General features: G+C 39.5%; 1 protein-coding gene across 2 annotated transcripts; it reads left to right on the top strand.

Annotated features, from left to right (window-relative positions):
- The first annotated feature begins 5 nt into the window (after positions 1-5).
- PRIMPOL (primase and DNA directed polymerase) lies at positions 6-12,822 on the top strand. Of its 2 annotated transcripts, none has more exons than XM_053459393.1 (13): positions 6-77; positions 1,792-1,976; positions 4,016-4,110; positions 4,860-4,998; positions 5,557-5,704; positions 6,237-6,488; positions 6,595-6,757; positions 7,153-7,247; positions 7,663-7,752; positions 7,835-7,943; positions 8,910-8,992; positions 9,636-9,682; positions 12,345-12,822. In XM_053459393.1, exons 2-13 carry the CDS (start codon positions 1,794-1,796, stop codon positions 12,642-12,644), a joined length of 1,704 nt encoding a protein of 567 aa, XP_053315368.1. In that variant the 5' UTR covers positions 6-77; positions 1,792-1,793; the 3' UTR covers positions 12,645-12,822. The 2 variants fall into 2 exon arrangements, with proteins under 2 accessions (XP_053315368.1, XP_053315359.1); XM_053459384.1 differs by lacking the exon at positions 6-77 and adding an exon at positions 342-724.
- The last annotated feature ends 1,572 nt before the right edge of the window (positions 12,823-14,394 follow it).

Genomic DNA, 14,394 nt, shown 5'->3' with positions numbered 1-14,394 from the left:
CGCGTTCTCACTCGGTGTTCGATTCTAAGCAACTAGTGACGTTCGGATCCTTCCGCCAATATGAGTGGAATGCTATGGTAACCGCTAACGTAACGGATCGCTCCGCCAGGTGCTGCAAATAGGTAGCGGCTAGTTCCTACCCAGTAGAAGCAGCAGCGCGGGACGTGTAAATAGCTCACACACACCGAGCAAGCTATTTCCTATCCCTGTAAAGGACACGGTCCTTCTACCGGATAGGAACTAGTCGCAACCGATACAGAACTGCTAATGTGTGAGCGTTATACACTTCGCTTATTGCCTTCTTTGGGCTGTTTGAGCATTTGTAGCCCGGGCGGCAGTGCGTCCGTCCGCTTTGCAGTGAGAGGAGACACAATCCCCTTTCATACGGAATAATGTGCTGCTAGAATCATTTCAAGCCAACAGTCCATGCAACGTTATTGTTCGCGGGTTCTCCGTTCTTATCGTTGCTTTACCGAAAAATATGACTGGGAGCTTGAAAAAACACTTTTTGTGCAAGAACTGTGATTATATTTGATGTTCTCTAGTGTTTTGAGCTCCAACACGGAAACGTAGTGACTTAAGAAACCAATCACGAGCTGGCCTGTCTGTTACCGGGGTGGGGCCGACCAAAGAGGGGTATTTGTATATCTTTGAAAACAAAAAAGGAATGGAACGATTGTTACGGTTTGGCTTAAGTCGGGATGATGTAATGTGCTAAAAAAAGGTGACGTAGTTTTGTACTTTCAATGAAAGCGGAAGTTGACTGGTGTGTAGGGTTGAATGTTTTGCCATGCTAACAAAGAGTAGGAATAGAGAGGAACTGGCTGCTAATGATGCCCCACAGAGGTAGTCTGTGCTGAGATACCCCTGCTTGGTGAGCTTCTTAGGGGCAGATCTTTCTAAAGGGAAACTCCCATCTTTTTACATTTCCGTGCCTGTATGCGGGGGTTTCTGTTGTCAGCAGAAGAGCAGGAAGACTTCCATGCAGGTTTACGTGGGTGTCCCATAGCCCAGTATTTCCAGGCTGATTTACATGGAGTAAAAACCGCGTCCGCCAATGTTTGTAGTGTAGCCTTTCCTAGCTGAGGGTGGACAATACTAGCCTGAAATGAAGCATCGCATGTATTGTTGCTATTTTTGCAATGGTATGTGGCTTACATAAGGACGTAAGTATTTACACGGTTAGATAGCTACAAGCCTCACGTGCGACACGGTCGGTGCGGTCTTCCACCAAGCCAGGAGAAGACATTTACCGGCGTTCTGCAGGCCTTCAGAGTAATAAGCGTTGCAGGAGCTGATGGTGAAAGTGTTATTTATTATATGAAACGATGATCGCGGTACTTTCTACGCTAAAATATGAGATGAACGGAGACGTTGCACACTGCAGAACTGAAACGCATCAATTCAGAAATGATGGACAGAGATTGTACCCAATAGTAAATCGTATCAAACCCAACCAGAGTGTGAACACAACCCCTTAACCAAACTTTTATTGGTTTTAACTATTATATATATATATATATATATATATATCTATATATATATATATCTCTCGATCGCGATATTCTTTGTTCTATCTCTGACTTTATCACATGCAGGAAGATGGGTTTGGCCAAAAACATCTCCTGTATGGCAAATAACTGAGTTGAGGGTAGGGGTAAATTGCAAACCCCATGAAGATTGAAATGGATAATACATCAGATATACTACGCCATTGTCTGTTAATATGTATAAAGTAAATAAAAATGTATAAAGCATATTTAAGAAATGAATAAAAATATCTATTTTCAGGAATGATGAAAAGAAAATGGCTAGAAAAAGTAAAGAAAATTGAAGAACTGGCATCGCAATATAAAAGGCACCCCCTGAGTTCACCTTATAAGCCCAAACTTTCCAGGCCATGGCAGCCATCATCGGTATGGAAGCTGTTTCCTCGACTGGCTCTTGCTTTTAACTTTGCCAAATCCTGCAAGGAGGTAAGGCTGAGAGGATGCTTTTAGGCTGCTGCGTGCTCTGCGTAGTGGCGTTAAAGTGCTTGCCACCAACACGGATTGTAGAGTGCCCTTATAATACTTGGACAGGGCGACCCTTCCATGGCCTGTCAGTAGTCTGCACAATGGAGCACCTTGTATGTTACTCAAACTGCAGAAAGGAAATCCGGCAGACATGTACAAAGGAAGGAGCACACGCAACATCTGTGTTTGAGTACAGAAAGACTGTAATCAGGCGAGATATCAGAGCAGAGATCCAGACTTACTTTAAAGCAGATCTATGTTCTAATCCTACATTTTCCAGTTCTATACAGTAAGCCGGTGGCTAACAAAAATAGTTTGGTTACTGACACACAAACTAATATAATTAAAACACACAAATACTAACTAAACACACATACTCATACAAACACATTCGCAAACATACTTACATGTAGTAAGATACATACACAGTAAGATACACACTCAATCAATAAACATAATTACAAACATACTAACACACACACACTTTTTTTTAAAAAAAATTTTATTAAATTGTAAATTTCTACTTTGGTTCAGGACAGCTCTTTTGGTTGTGGCTGAGCTCCAGGAAATTGTCATATCCCTGCATTCAGTCAGTATGCTAGGACAGCGTCCCGTCTGCCGATATGCAGTGGGGAAGGGTTTGTCAGTGCTGATGTTCTGGGCCCTTCTCACAATGTGGGGACCTCTGTTACACTAGTGGTTTCAATTGAGATGGTGAGGCGATAGTGGCCAAAAATCCTAAGCGATTATTGAACTCTGCAGTAACCTACAATTGTGTGAAGTACTTTGAATACAATGATTTTGCATCAGGACATAACAATTATCTGTTAGATGATAAATACAACCTCAGATGAACAACAACACAACATATTACACCGTGTCATGACGTATTTCAAAAAAAAAAAAAGCCAAAATGGAGAAGCCATGTGTGAAACACTAAGTACATCCTTACTGCTTACATAGGAATTAAGATGTTAAGTAGCAGACAAGTGCTACTAATCAAATGCCCTTGATTAATTCATCATCAGCAAGTGCGACAATCTCTATAACTGTCTGGAGCATTCATGTGTGTGTTAACACAATGTCAAGGAGGAAAGACATCAGCAATGATCTTAGAGAAGCAATTCTTGCTGTCCATCAATCTGGGAATGGTTTTAAGGCCATACGGCTTGGTAATGTTGTGAAGGCAGAAGCTAATCTTCTAGTTCAGCTGCCACGCCAGTGTATATTTGTGAAAGGTGATGAAAAGTTTATGAATATTAGCCTCTCCCATTACTTGGCCTGGCTGCCAATGCGAGCATGAAGGCAAATATGCGTTTAAACAGGTTGTCTTCTATTAAGCACACGTTGAAGGGAGAACTGCCACCTTTTACAGGTTTAGCCTGTAACTACCAATAGTTTCTACCAATGGGCTTCTTAATCTTTCAGTCGCTGTACTTGGATATATTTGATTCAAAAGTGAAACACTGTTTATCTTATGGAAGCTGAGATCTCCATCAGTGTGTTACTTCCTCCCTTAAGAGACTGGGACAACTATCTTCCTTTTGCTATACCTGTATTTTAATTGCTAATACACACATATATAATAAATACATAATAAAAGTTTGAGCACAGTTTGTCCTCACTGCACATTGGGTAGATAATTTAAAAATGTTTGCATGCAAATATTTACCACCTCTGTAAGGCTGGCGTTCCTGTTATTGCCCCACTTTATTGTTTCGTGTTGTGCAATTAATTTTAGATCTGTAAATTCCCATGGTGTTTATGTCTTATTACTTTGCCACCATCAAATGATTTGAGGACAGACAACAAAATGTTATACTCATCACTTCTATTCTGTAAGAAGGAAAAGATCAGATGATTTAGAACGGCATTAACATGTAATATAGACATGTACTGCGTTACTAGAGGTAGTATCCATTGGACTCTGCTCTTATTGATCGATTTACACATGGCATGCAAGAAAATGCCTGATATTCTTGTCCTCTGCTTCTCTTAAGGATGTGCATGTTTTCGCGTTGGAGGCGATAATTGAAGATACCGAGCGAAGGCTGTACCTGGTGACGGCGTACACGGAGTTTTGGTTTTATTACGCGTGAGTATTTTCTATAGAAGCTTTCTGTGTCTTAAGTTTGGTGTTACCTGGAACAATAAGGACACACGTATACACACACACACACACACACACACACGTGTCATGTGCCGTACGAGGTTCACCAGCAGTGAGACAACATGACTCAGCCGGGATAGACTGCTCTCTTTTGCCGAGGCAACATAAAAAGTACCCAACAAGTAGAGAGTGACAAAAATTACTCTCAATAAAATGTTTGTTTATTGAGACAAAAAGGCTACAAGCTTTGTTCACATTTTTGTTTCCAGAATACGTGTGTGTATATAATATATATTAATGGACAAAGTTTGGTTTTCTTTCAAAAACAAGTACATTTCTAGGTAGCGTATATAATGTTGCATGTATTTGGGCTACACATTGCATGGGTGATAGCGCTCTTGCTCGTCTTCAAAGTGGAAGAATTTCTGACCAGGAAATAAAGTCTACTGAATATCAATCTTCAGAAATGAAACCATGACATTGCATACTGAGAACTTCTGACCAACTTCTGGGAAATAAACACCCCCTTTCACAACCTGATTGTCAAGAAAACGCCAGTAAATAACATTATAGCAAATTAAAGGATGTTTTTAAATGAGAAAAATAAAATGAAAACATTTTATTAAAATATTGTCATACAACAATAATTGTCAATAAAATATATTTAGTCTACGTGGAACTGAAACCCCGTGTCCGCCATCCCCGTCGCTAACTCCCCGTCCTTCTATGTTCAGGAAACTCCCGAAGAGTCTCGCGCACTGTTATGAAGTCATCCCTGCAGATACGGTTTGCAAATTATACTTTGATTTAGAGTTTCATAAACCATCAAACCCTGGGGCCCACGGGAGGACAATGGTTGCGTTGGTGATTGAGGTAAGAATGTAATATATTGAGCTAATGTGTGTGTGTGTGTGTGTATATATATATATATATATATATATATATATGTGTGTACACGTAAAATATATTTACACACACAATTTCTAGATACCTAGGTTAAGGTAAACCGTACAGAATTCCTCATTACGAAAACGAAATATCTTTTCAATCACGTTAGTAAATTTGTCCTGTCAATGAGCTTGCACGTATATGGAAAGGATATCAATACAGGAAAGGATATCAGAAGGGCTTACACTTCGTAATAATTGATGCAGACATGTTTTCCATCTAGTTGCGGGCTGCGCATGTATCTGGAATTGGGTTAAAGCCTCTTCATGGCACCATAGAGCTGCAGTTAATACCAAGAAGTAGTAAATATGTTGCACCCTATGATCAGGAATAGAAAGAGTAATGATCTGGTGTACATAAAACGGGTTGGGTTCTCATTGATTTGTGATTAACGTGTGCTTGCGCCCGTACATCGTATTTTCTGAGCTCTACTGACTGGTTTACCCCTTTCCTTCCCTACATGCCCATGTTTTTTTTCTTCAGTTCTTTATTAAAAAGCTTGAAGAATATTACGGTATTAAGTGTTCTGCCGAATGCGTTTTAAACCTGGATTCTAGCACAGAAGAAAAATTTAGCCGTCATTTGATATTTGTTCTACCAAATGCAGCCTTCAAAGATAACATACATGTTGGTGAGTAACAGCTGAACATTTAACTGGAGCTTTCCAGCCCTGCAATGATAATGTAAGTCCTGAGTCTTAGTGAGTGAGGCGGGAGTGTTGCTTCACATACCCAGCAGGCTCAGATCTTCCCATCGTAGGCTTTTTCTGTGAATTTCAAATGTTAAAGCAGAAGCAAGCCACAGAACACAGGAGCTGGCATGCTTCGGCCGCCGGGTCGCGATATCACGTGAACCCGCTGAGCCGCAGTCTGCTGGCCTCGCTCGAGTCCGTCGCTGCATGTAAAGCACTTCTGCAGAGAGCTGGTTTGCATGTCCGAATGTCCTACACACCAAGATACAATTTCAATAATATCCATGAACCCTACTGCAAAATCCAGGCTATTTGGGGACGAAAGCTGCTCTTTGGGTCACGGTTTAGACAGCTCTTGTTTAAGCACTGACTTTCATGTGTATTTACTATCACCTCTCTCTCTCCTTCCTTTCTGATTATGGATAATGTCATATATACCTCAATGTCATTTTCTCTCTTTTTCCTCTATTAGGTCATTTCATCAAAAGTGCTTTGCAACCTGTATTCTCTTCTGCTGAACTGAAATCCACCAAAGCAGAGCTGCTGAACGGAAGCAACAATGCCCCGCCACTTCTAAAAGACCCCGTCAAATTCCCTTCCCACAAGAGCCCTATACGTGTGGACGAATGCAACGTTATTCAAGAAACAAATGGAAAAGAGTATGATCTTTCCTCCTTGATTGTGAACGATAAACGTGGTGGGAAACAGCTGTTTATTGATCTAGGTAAATTATTATTATTATTATTTATCCTATTATTGTTAGATTAATTTCAGGCCAATTTTAAAATATCGGTGATGTATATTGATTACATGAACTCCTTTGTTTGCAGGCGTGTACACAAAAAACAGAAATTTCCGCCTGTATAAATCCTCTAAATTGGGTAAGAATGCCTTTTTTGAAGTTGCTGAAGATAACACATTTCCAATGAAGCCGGGAAGGTATATCAGCACAGAGGAGTACGTTTTCTTCACATCACTGGTTAGCAACATAAGGTAATTTCTACTCCTTCATTGAGAAGCATCATATAATGTCCTCATTTTATGCCGGTTGCTGTATAGTTTGTCGCGTTTAAATCACCAGAACTCAACAGGTCTGAAAAATAATGTGTAGTTCTATTTGCTACCATAGCTTGTTTTATACGATCGCCATTCATGACATGATCATATGAAGCTTTTACTTTATTTTACAAACCAACGTGAAAAAGTTCATTATTTCCCAGTGTCCCGTTGTAATTTATGGTACAATACGAAGGTATCGCCTATTCTATTTATTACACGCTCATTTGGATGTATGGTTTACGTTTGCAATTTTTACTTTTAATTACATTTTTTTTTTGTTATATAATATTTCACCATGTAATGTTTTTTTTATTTCATTTTTATTTTAGATATTCAAATTCTTTAAAAATTTTAACATGTGCCAGCGCTGGTACTGTAAGGAGCTCGGGTGCGGGTCCTAGCGGTGGGAGTTCCAGCTTCTCAGGTATAAATACACATGGTGTCCTATTTACAAATAGGCTTGTGTGAAATTAGAGCTTGTTACTCACCCGTTAGCAGATTATCAAGGGCCGGCATGGAGACATTCTCCTTCGAGAGGGGCAGACTTGGTCTTTTGTATCATGGGCCAGCCCTATCAGGTTTCTAATGCAAGAAGGGCCGAGGCTGCCCTATAAAACTCGCCCTTAACATTGTCTCACTTATTGCCACATTAAATTCCCCGGGTTATTTTATTTTTTTAATGGTTAGAGCAAATATTCTTTAATGGCTTCCCGTAGAAAACATTTGGTTAATATTTTCTGATATCCAGAGTCGGGAAATTAGTCAGTGCTGTTGTCCTACTGGTAAAATATTCGGTGAGAAAATAAATATATTTATTTAAATAAAATATTTTTTTCCAGGCGTTACTTTGAAAGGTTTTCAGTTTTCTCCATACCCAGAAATTGATTATTTTATTCTTTCACTTGTCACAAGAGATGGATTTCAAGGAAGTAAGACTTTTTCATTCCTTACTTAATGTTTAGTAATGGGGGATGTCTGCCATGTCATGCACTGCGTATGTTACTTTTATAGGTATACGGACCTGGAACTATTTCTTTCTAGAAGAACTGCTTGTATATGATATTGTTAATTACCGTTGGTGCGAAAACATAGGACGGCCCCACAAAAGTAACAACATAATGTATGTATCCTTACAAAAGCTCTATTCCTTGTGTAGAAAAGCCCCTTTAAATCCCGGGATATATAACCGTCACCTGTCTGGCTTTCCTTGAACTACTACCGATTCCTCATCGTATGAAACTCCACTTACACCAGTGGCTTAACACTATGGGTTTATTAAAATAACAAATACATATATATGAGTATACAGAGAAGCATCTGAAATACAAGACTCTAACTACACTATGCTAGTGACTCTATGTGTGCATGTAAGGATGGGGTGTCCCTGTCACCTTGATGTTATCCTTCTGTCTTTCTGTTTCTCTCCCTGTCTTTGTTGCTCACACAACACCTTTATAGCCACCATGCCCAAACAGTCCCAGCCAATCATCTTCTTACTTTGTGTCCACTCATCCTTAGGAAGGCACAATCTTGTACCTGCACCAGCTGCCTGTAGAGACCGCTCTTGTCCAGGAAGTTAGATTGCCCCCACAGTGAAGTTGATGGTCCTCAGGGCAAATTCAGGGTGGGTCTCTGGAATGTTGATATTGTCTCCTGCAATCCTTTTGTTGTAGGAGAAACACATGCTTGTCTCCAGCCCAGATACTATCTCCTGCAGTCCTTTTGTTGTAGGAGATTGTAGATTGTATCTCCTGTTTATTGTTCCCACCTGGTAGAGAGATAGCCCTTTGATGTATTGGGAGTTCCTGGACATTTGGGTTTTGCCCCTAGTGTAATTCCTTGAAACTGGTTTACTCAAGAGGAATCCCATTGTGTTGGGAGCCAGCTGTTTTCCTTGGAGATTAATAATTGATTTATATTTATTACACCTTGGCATCAGATTATGCAACAAATTCTGTAAATTCAGGGGAAATATAGAGCACTTAGTACCTTTCAGTCCTCCAAAAAGCAACACTTTTTTTTCAATTTTCACTAAATTTTTTACCGTTCCTGATTTGTATATGTTTTTTTTTATTTTTTTTTCAAGGCTTCTGGTGGATTTGAAGAAGGAAGTTTGGTATCAGAAGTGTCACGACCCAGTGTGCAGGGTACAAAACTTCAAATCGGACTGTAAGTGGATTTATTCCATCAGGTTAGGGATCTAACATATGCTACATGTACATTGTAATCATTGTATTATTTAATAGCTACAAGTCAAAGAGTTTATTCACTCTTCTAGTCTACAAGATCGAGCACAGTAATAGCTAAATTCTCTTTCCCAGCATGTAGCCTGAACCGTGTTTCACTGACACTTAGCTTCGTCTCAGACTGAGAATTTTGCTATCCTCAATGTTTCCTACATTTGGAGATAAAATAGTAATAACCTGTTTGCCAGAATGCTAGCCACGTGACGCAGAGTTTGCTCCATACTTCTAGATTGAACCAGCATCTCTTTTTGGGGGAATTATGTTCCATCAATTGAAATACCTTTTCACTCCACCTTTCTCTTCTAGAGTGGCTATTAGGTTCAGTAGTTTCATGATATGCCTTGTATCATTACAAATATTGAACAGTGGTCTGTGGGAGTGGTTTTCTTTTACCTTTTAGTTTAGTTTCATTAAAAGTTAAGTCTTATCATATTGGGGATTACTTTTTTTCGGGTTAGTTTTTATTTTCTTGAACGTTACATTGATTGAATTCAAAGTTTCCCATATATTTGCATATTGTGGCAATCACGGTAATGTAATTTCTTTTCTTTTTTTTTTGTTTTTAGATTATCCTTTGCCTCTTGAAGTTTGCCTACCTTTTCTTTTTGAACAGGTTAGTTGCTTATCATTCTTGCTGATACATTTAAAATGGTTACTGCTGTAATATTAATCCTTTGAATTCAGATTTATTCCATTGTACTTTTTAATACACTGGGTCTCATTTAGACTGGATCAAGTTTTATATTGGAGCACCAAGCCATTGATGTTTAACCAATATCTATGTAGGAGATACACAGCAGGCAAACTTGGCTCAGGAGGCCAGCTACGTATCTCTTAGATAGCAGCACTGCACAAGTATAGCGGGGCTGCCAGTCAGCTGGATGCCCAGCGGAAGTCTTGCTTGTACCCTTAAACCATGAAAGATGGAGTCCTCTTGTCTATTCTTAACCCCTTAACGTCCATTGCTGGGTCAGGCACGTCATGCAAAACGGTCAATTAACGACCTATGACGTGCCTGACACGTCATGAGACTTAAGCTTAGAAAGTGATCAACGATCACTTTCTAAGCTTAAACGGTGTTGCTGTAATGGCTCGATGTCGAGGCATTCAACAACACCGAGATCGGCATCATGGGCCATGTCTGGCCCCTCCCCGGGGCGTCAACATCCGCCATACATTGTATGGCGGCGGACGCCCGTTTTAAAAGAGTTTAGGAGGCGATCAACGATCCATACCTGAAGAGCAATGTTGTTTGATAGTGACGTATACCTGGAGCTATAAATTTATACCCAAAGTACAATTTGTGTGAAAAAAAATACTACCACAAAGTGTGGCAAAGGCTGGTGGTAAATTGAATTAGCCGGCTTCAGAGATGGTCCTATTAGAACATGGGTGCAGAATGACCAGATGTAAAAGTTCCAAGTTAAAAAATGTGCACTTCCTAAATGTGGCGTTTTACCTCCCAAACAACCCGACAAACCCACGCATGGGGGTTATGACTGTACTCGGGAGATGTTGCTGAACACATATTGGGGTGTTGTATACCAGGAGCTGTAAATCCATACCTGAAGAGCAATTTTAGCGATAAAAAAACACAAAATAAATTACTACCACAAAGTTTGACAAAGACTGGTGGTAGAATTAGTGCATGGAAAGAGTTAAATGATACCCGAAATGGCACATGGGGAGAAGAATTACCAGATTTGGAAAAAATGGTTTTGAAATAGCAAAACGCTACTTGTACTTAATGCTCCATAACGTGCAGAAAAAAGCAAAAAAAACATAAAAACATTGGGTATTTCTAAACTCAGGACAAATAGTAGAATCTATTTAGTAGGTTTTTCCATTAGCTGTTTTGGATGAGTAAAAGATTTTTTGGGTAAAAGTCAGAAAATGTGGGGTTTTTTTTACATTTTTCATCATATTTTTTTTTTATGGGAAATTAGATAATATGATCAAAACAATGGTATCTGAAGAAAGCCCTTCTTGTGCTGAAAAAAACAACATATAATTTGTGTGGGGTCACTAAATGAGTGAGGAGAAAATTACATCTAAACACGAACACCGCAAAAGTGTTAAAACAGCCTCGGTCCCAATGGTACAAAAGGTAAAACACAGCCTGGTCCTTAAGGGGTTAAATGCCAAAGCACCATCTGGAGACAATTCTGATCACTGCCTCTTAGGCAGCAATTGGAAGTCAATATGACTTCTTGCAACCATAGTAACCAATGAAAACCAATAATGGAACAAAAATCTGTTGTGAAGTCAGTGATTGTGATTTCAGTGATTGTGATTTCAGTGATTGTGATTTCAGTGATTGTGATTGTGATGGCACAGGTGCCCCACACGCTAAGAAACTCTCATCCTACAATAATAGAACGTAAATTTAAATTATATAAAACATATTTATGCTTTTGTAGACCACAGCTGCCATCGGGCTCTACACAAATACTGAGTTGAGTAGCCCTCAAGCAAGTGCAAAAAGGCTGCCATACCTGTATATTTTCCACCTCGAATTTGTTCCTTTAGTACAGTTTTGGAATTTGTATAATTTACAAAATAACGTTGCATTTTGCTTCTGCGACTGAGCACAGGCACAATCCCCTCATTTCAGTAATTCAAGTATGTTGATTATAGTGAATAATCAAAGCAATAATGTGTTAACTACTCGGGGACTAAAATATGTTACCCCTGCAGGCCCAACCAAATACAGATGTGTTTCTGCATTTAGACTGTTAACCAGAGGAAAAGGTACAGATAATATCGCTTTAGTCTGCTATTAATTTGGCACCGGTATTGCTGAGGGCTGCAAATCATTGGGATTAATAGACGATTTGCGCAGCGATCTAACGACGTCTGACGCATCTCCCGGCACATGATACACGCTGGAACGCTGCGGGCAGATGGATCTGTTCACACCGCAGTGCGCATGTGCAGAAAGTGCTGCCATTGATTTAGTTGGGAGCAGTTTCCGTCCAGTAACTGCGTTAAATAGCTCATCAGCAACTAGAGTATCGAGACCGTGGATGAGGAGGGATGCTGCAGCAGGATGTCTTCTTCTGTGTCTTCCAGTGCTTTATTTTTATTCATATTGTTTGATTTGGAAGCATGCGTTCTAAAATACTCACAGTGACCTATTCATTAATTATGGGTTATGTTTAGAATATTTTTGGTTGCAGTGTTGTGGCAGATACTGCCTTTAGGAGAGTTTGCCTGCCATGTTACAATGCCTCTCTTCTATTTTTCCTCTTATAAAACCAACTTCTCTCTTTCAGGAAGAGGAAGAAAGTTTTTTCACCTTTGATGAAGATGGAAATATCATGGAAACCAAGCTAAAAATGCCCACCAACCAGATAGCGCAGTCAGGACAGATTGATGGGTGCAGACCAGAAGAAAGCGAGACATGTTGGCAAGACGGTGTAGATGACGCTGCTCTCCTGGAAGCCACTGAAGACGCAGAGCTGGCAGATGCTGTGAATGTCAGCTCATCAGACCGCGACTTTACGAACACAGAAATACCAGATGAGCTTTTGATAGAAGCTTTGAATGAACTTGACCCATCTGTGAAGAAATGAACCAGTCAAGCTCACCCGCAGTGCCTGTCGCATCTGTCGTGACTACTTACCGCGGTGAAACACGAGTCATGTCTTCCATGAAGACTGAAAATTCTAAAATGTTTTATTTTACTTTTTAAGTGGTGATTACGTTTTATGCAACTAGCTGAAAAAAACAATCTATGTATTTACTATATATATATATATATTTTTTTTTTTTAAAGTATTAATTCATTGGCTTTATTGGATGGTATCTCACTTTTGAGGAGGCAAAAATTCACTGGGATTGGCTCATTTTATTCTGCATGAGTCAGTAATTTCCACAATGTAATTAGAGCCAAGAGGATGAGAAAAGTTCAGTGCATCACGCATGAATTGGCTTATGTGATTTTCTGACTACTCCAAAGTCAGAATTCTGAGACAAAATAAAGGCTCCAGGCACTCAAGGGTTCCAGCTCAGGCAGATTTATTAAAGGAAGACAGCAACAACTTTTGACCTCACAATGAGGTCTTTATCAATTACCAACTTGATAAAGACCTCATTGTGAGGTTGAAATGTTGTTGCTGTCTTCCTTTAATAAATCTGCCTGAGCTGCAACCCTTGAGTGCCTGGAGCCTTTATTTATTTTGATCTACTGGGGAGTTGGCCCTTCCTGGCACAGTTAAGCACCTGAGTTCCTTTGGTGTGTGTGCAGATTCCTCATTCTGAAGAATTCTGAGACAATGATCTGGGTTTGATTCTTAGACATGCTGGACATTTGTAACAGAAGCAGAACTAGCAAGTCCACAAGTCAAATCCCTTCTGGATTCCATCGCACAGATGAGTGGAAATTCACGGTTCAATTAACTAATGAAAATTGTGAGCAAGTGCCGGAGCTTTTGTCGTCATTTCTTGTGCATCTGGACGAACCTAATTCGGCAGATAAACGAATGCGTCTGTTGAATAGAACCCGGACTAATCACAGTTGTCATGCAGACAGTAGAAGGAATAATATTTGTATAAAAACTTGACGTTAAGCGATGCTCATCAGTGTTTCATTTGAAAATACTTTATCCACCTTTACTTTTATCATAAGGCTACATGTATAAACATGGAAAACTTTGTCCCGTATTTCGGCTCAGGGATTTGTGTTTTAAGCGTTGTAATTTGTTTGGCGAGTACACGTAAACATCATGTGCAAAATACTTTTGTTCATTAAGGTTTTCACACGTTTTCGTTAGTAGGGTTAGCCGGAACACCATGTCTATTGTGTATTCTAGCTAATGGAACACGTTCCAGCCATTTGGGAACCCAGAACCCTGCGCTTGCAGTGTATTCCAGATCGTCTAGGTACTGGAAAGTCATGTATGGAACACATATATATATATATATATATATATGGTAACACACAGTATATACTCTACATAGAAACTGTACTTCATTGCCATTAGGAGTTTGTAGTTTGGTTTCGTTGCACGTTGAACAAGACTGCAAAATGAGACGGAATAAACAATACAGAACTGCTGCTCTATGTATGGGTAGAAGGTACGCACTGAATGCAGTTGGAGCAAGTTAAAAATTGCCAAATGATCTGGAAATATATTTAGATTTAAACAGATAAAAGTGACATCAGTTCACATAAATGTTTTATTCTATTAAAATAACTTTAGAACAATAAAAAAGTATTTAATAGAAAATAACTGTACATATTTCGCTCCCTGCTTATAATTAACAAAGTAGAAGTAAAAGTGGACCTAGATCACATTCGCTCCAGAGCATTACTTTGTAATT

The sequence above is a fragment of the Spea bombifrons genome, chromosome 1 (genome assembly GCF_027358695.1).
Source record: "Spea bombifrons isolate aSpeBom1 chromosome 1, aSpeBom1.2.pri, whole genome shotgun sequence".
NCBI lineage: Eukaryota > Metazoa > Chordata > Amphibia > Anura > Pelobatidae > Spea > Spea bombifrons.
The sequence above is the reverse complement of the archived record's forward strand: the minus strand, read 5'-3'. Positions and strand labels throughout refer to the sequence as shown.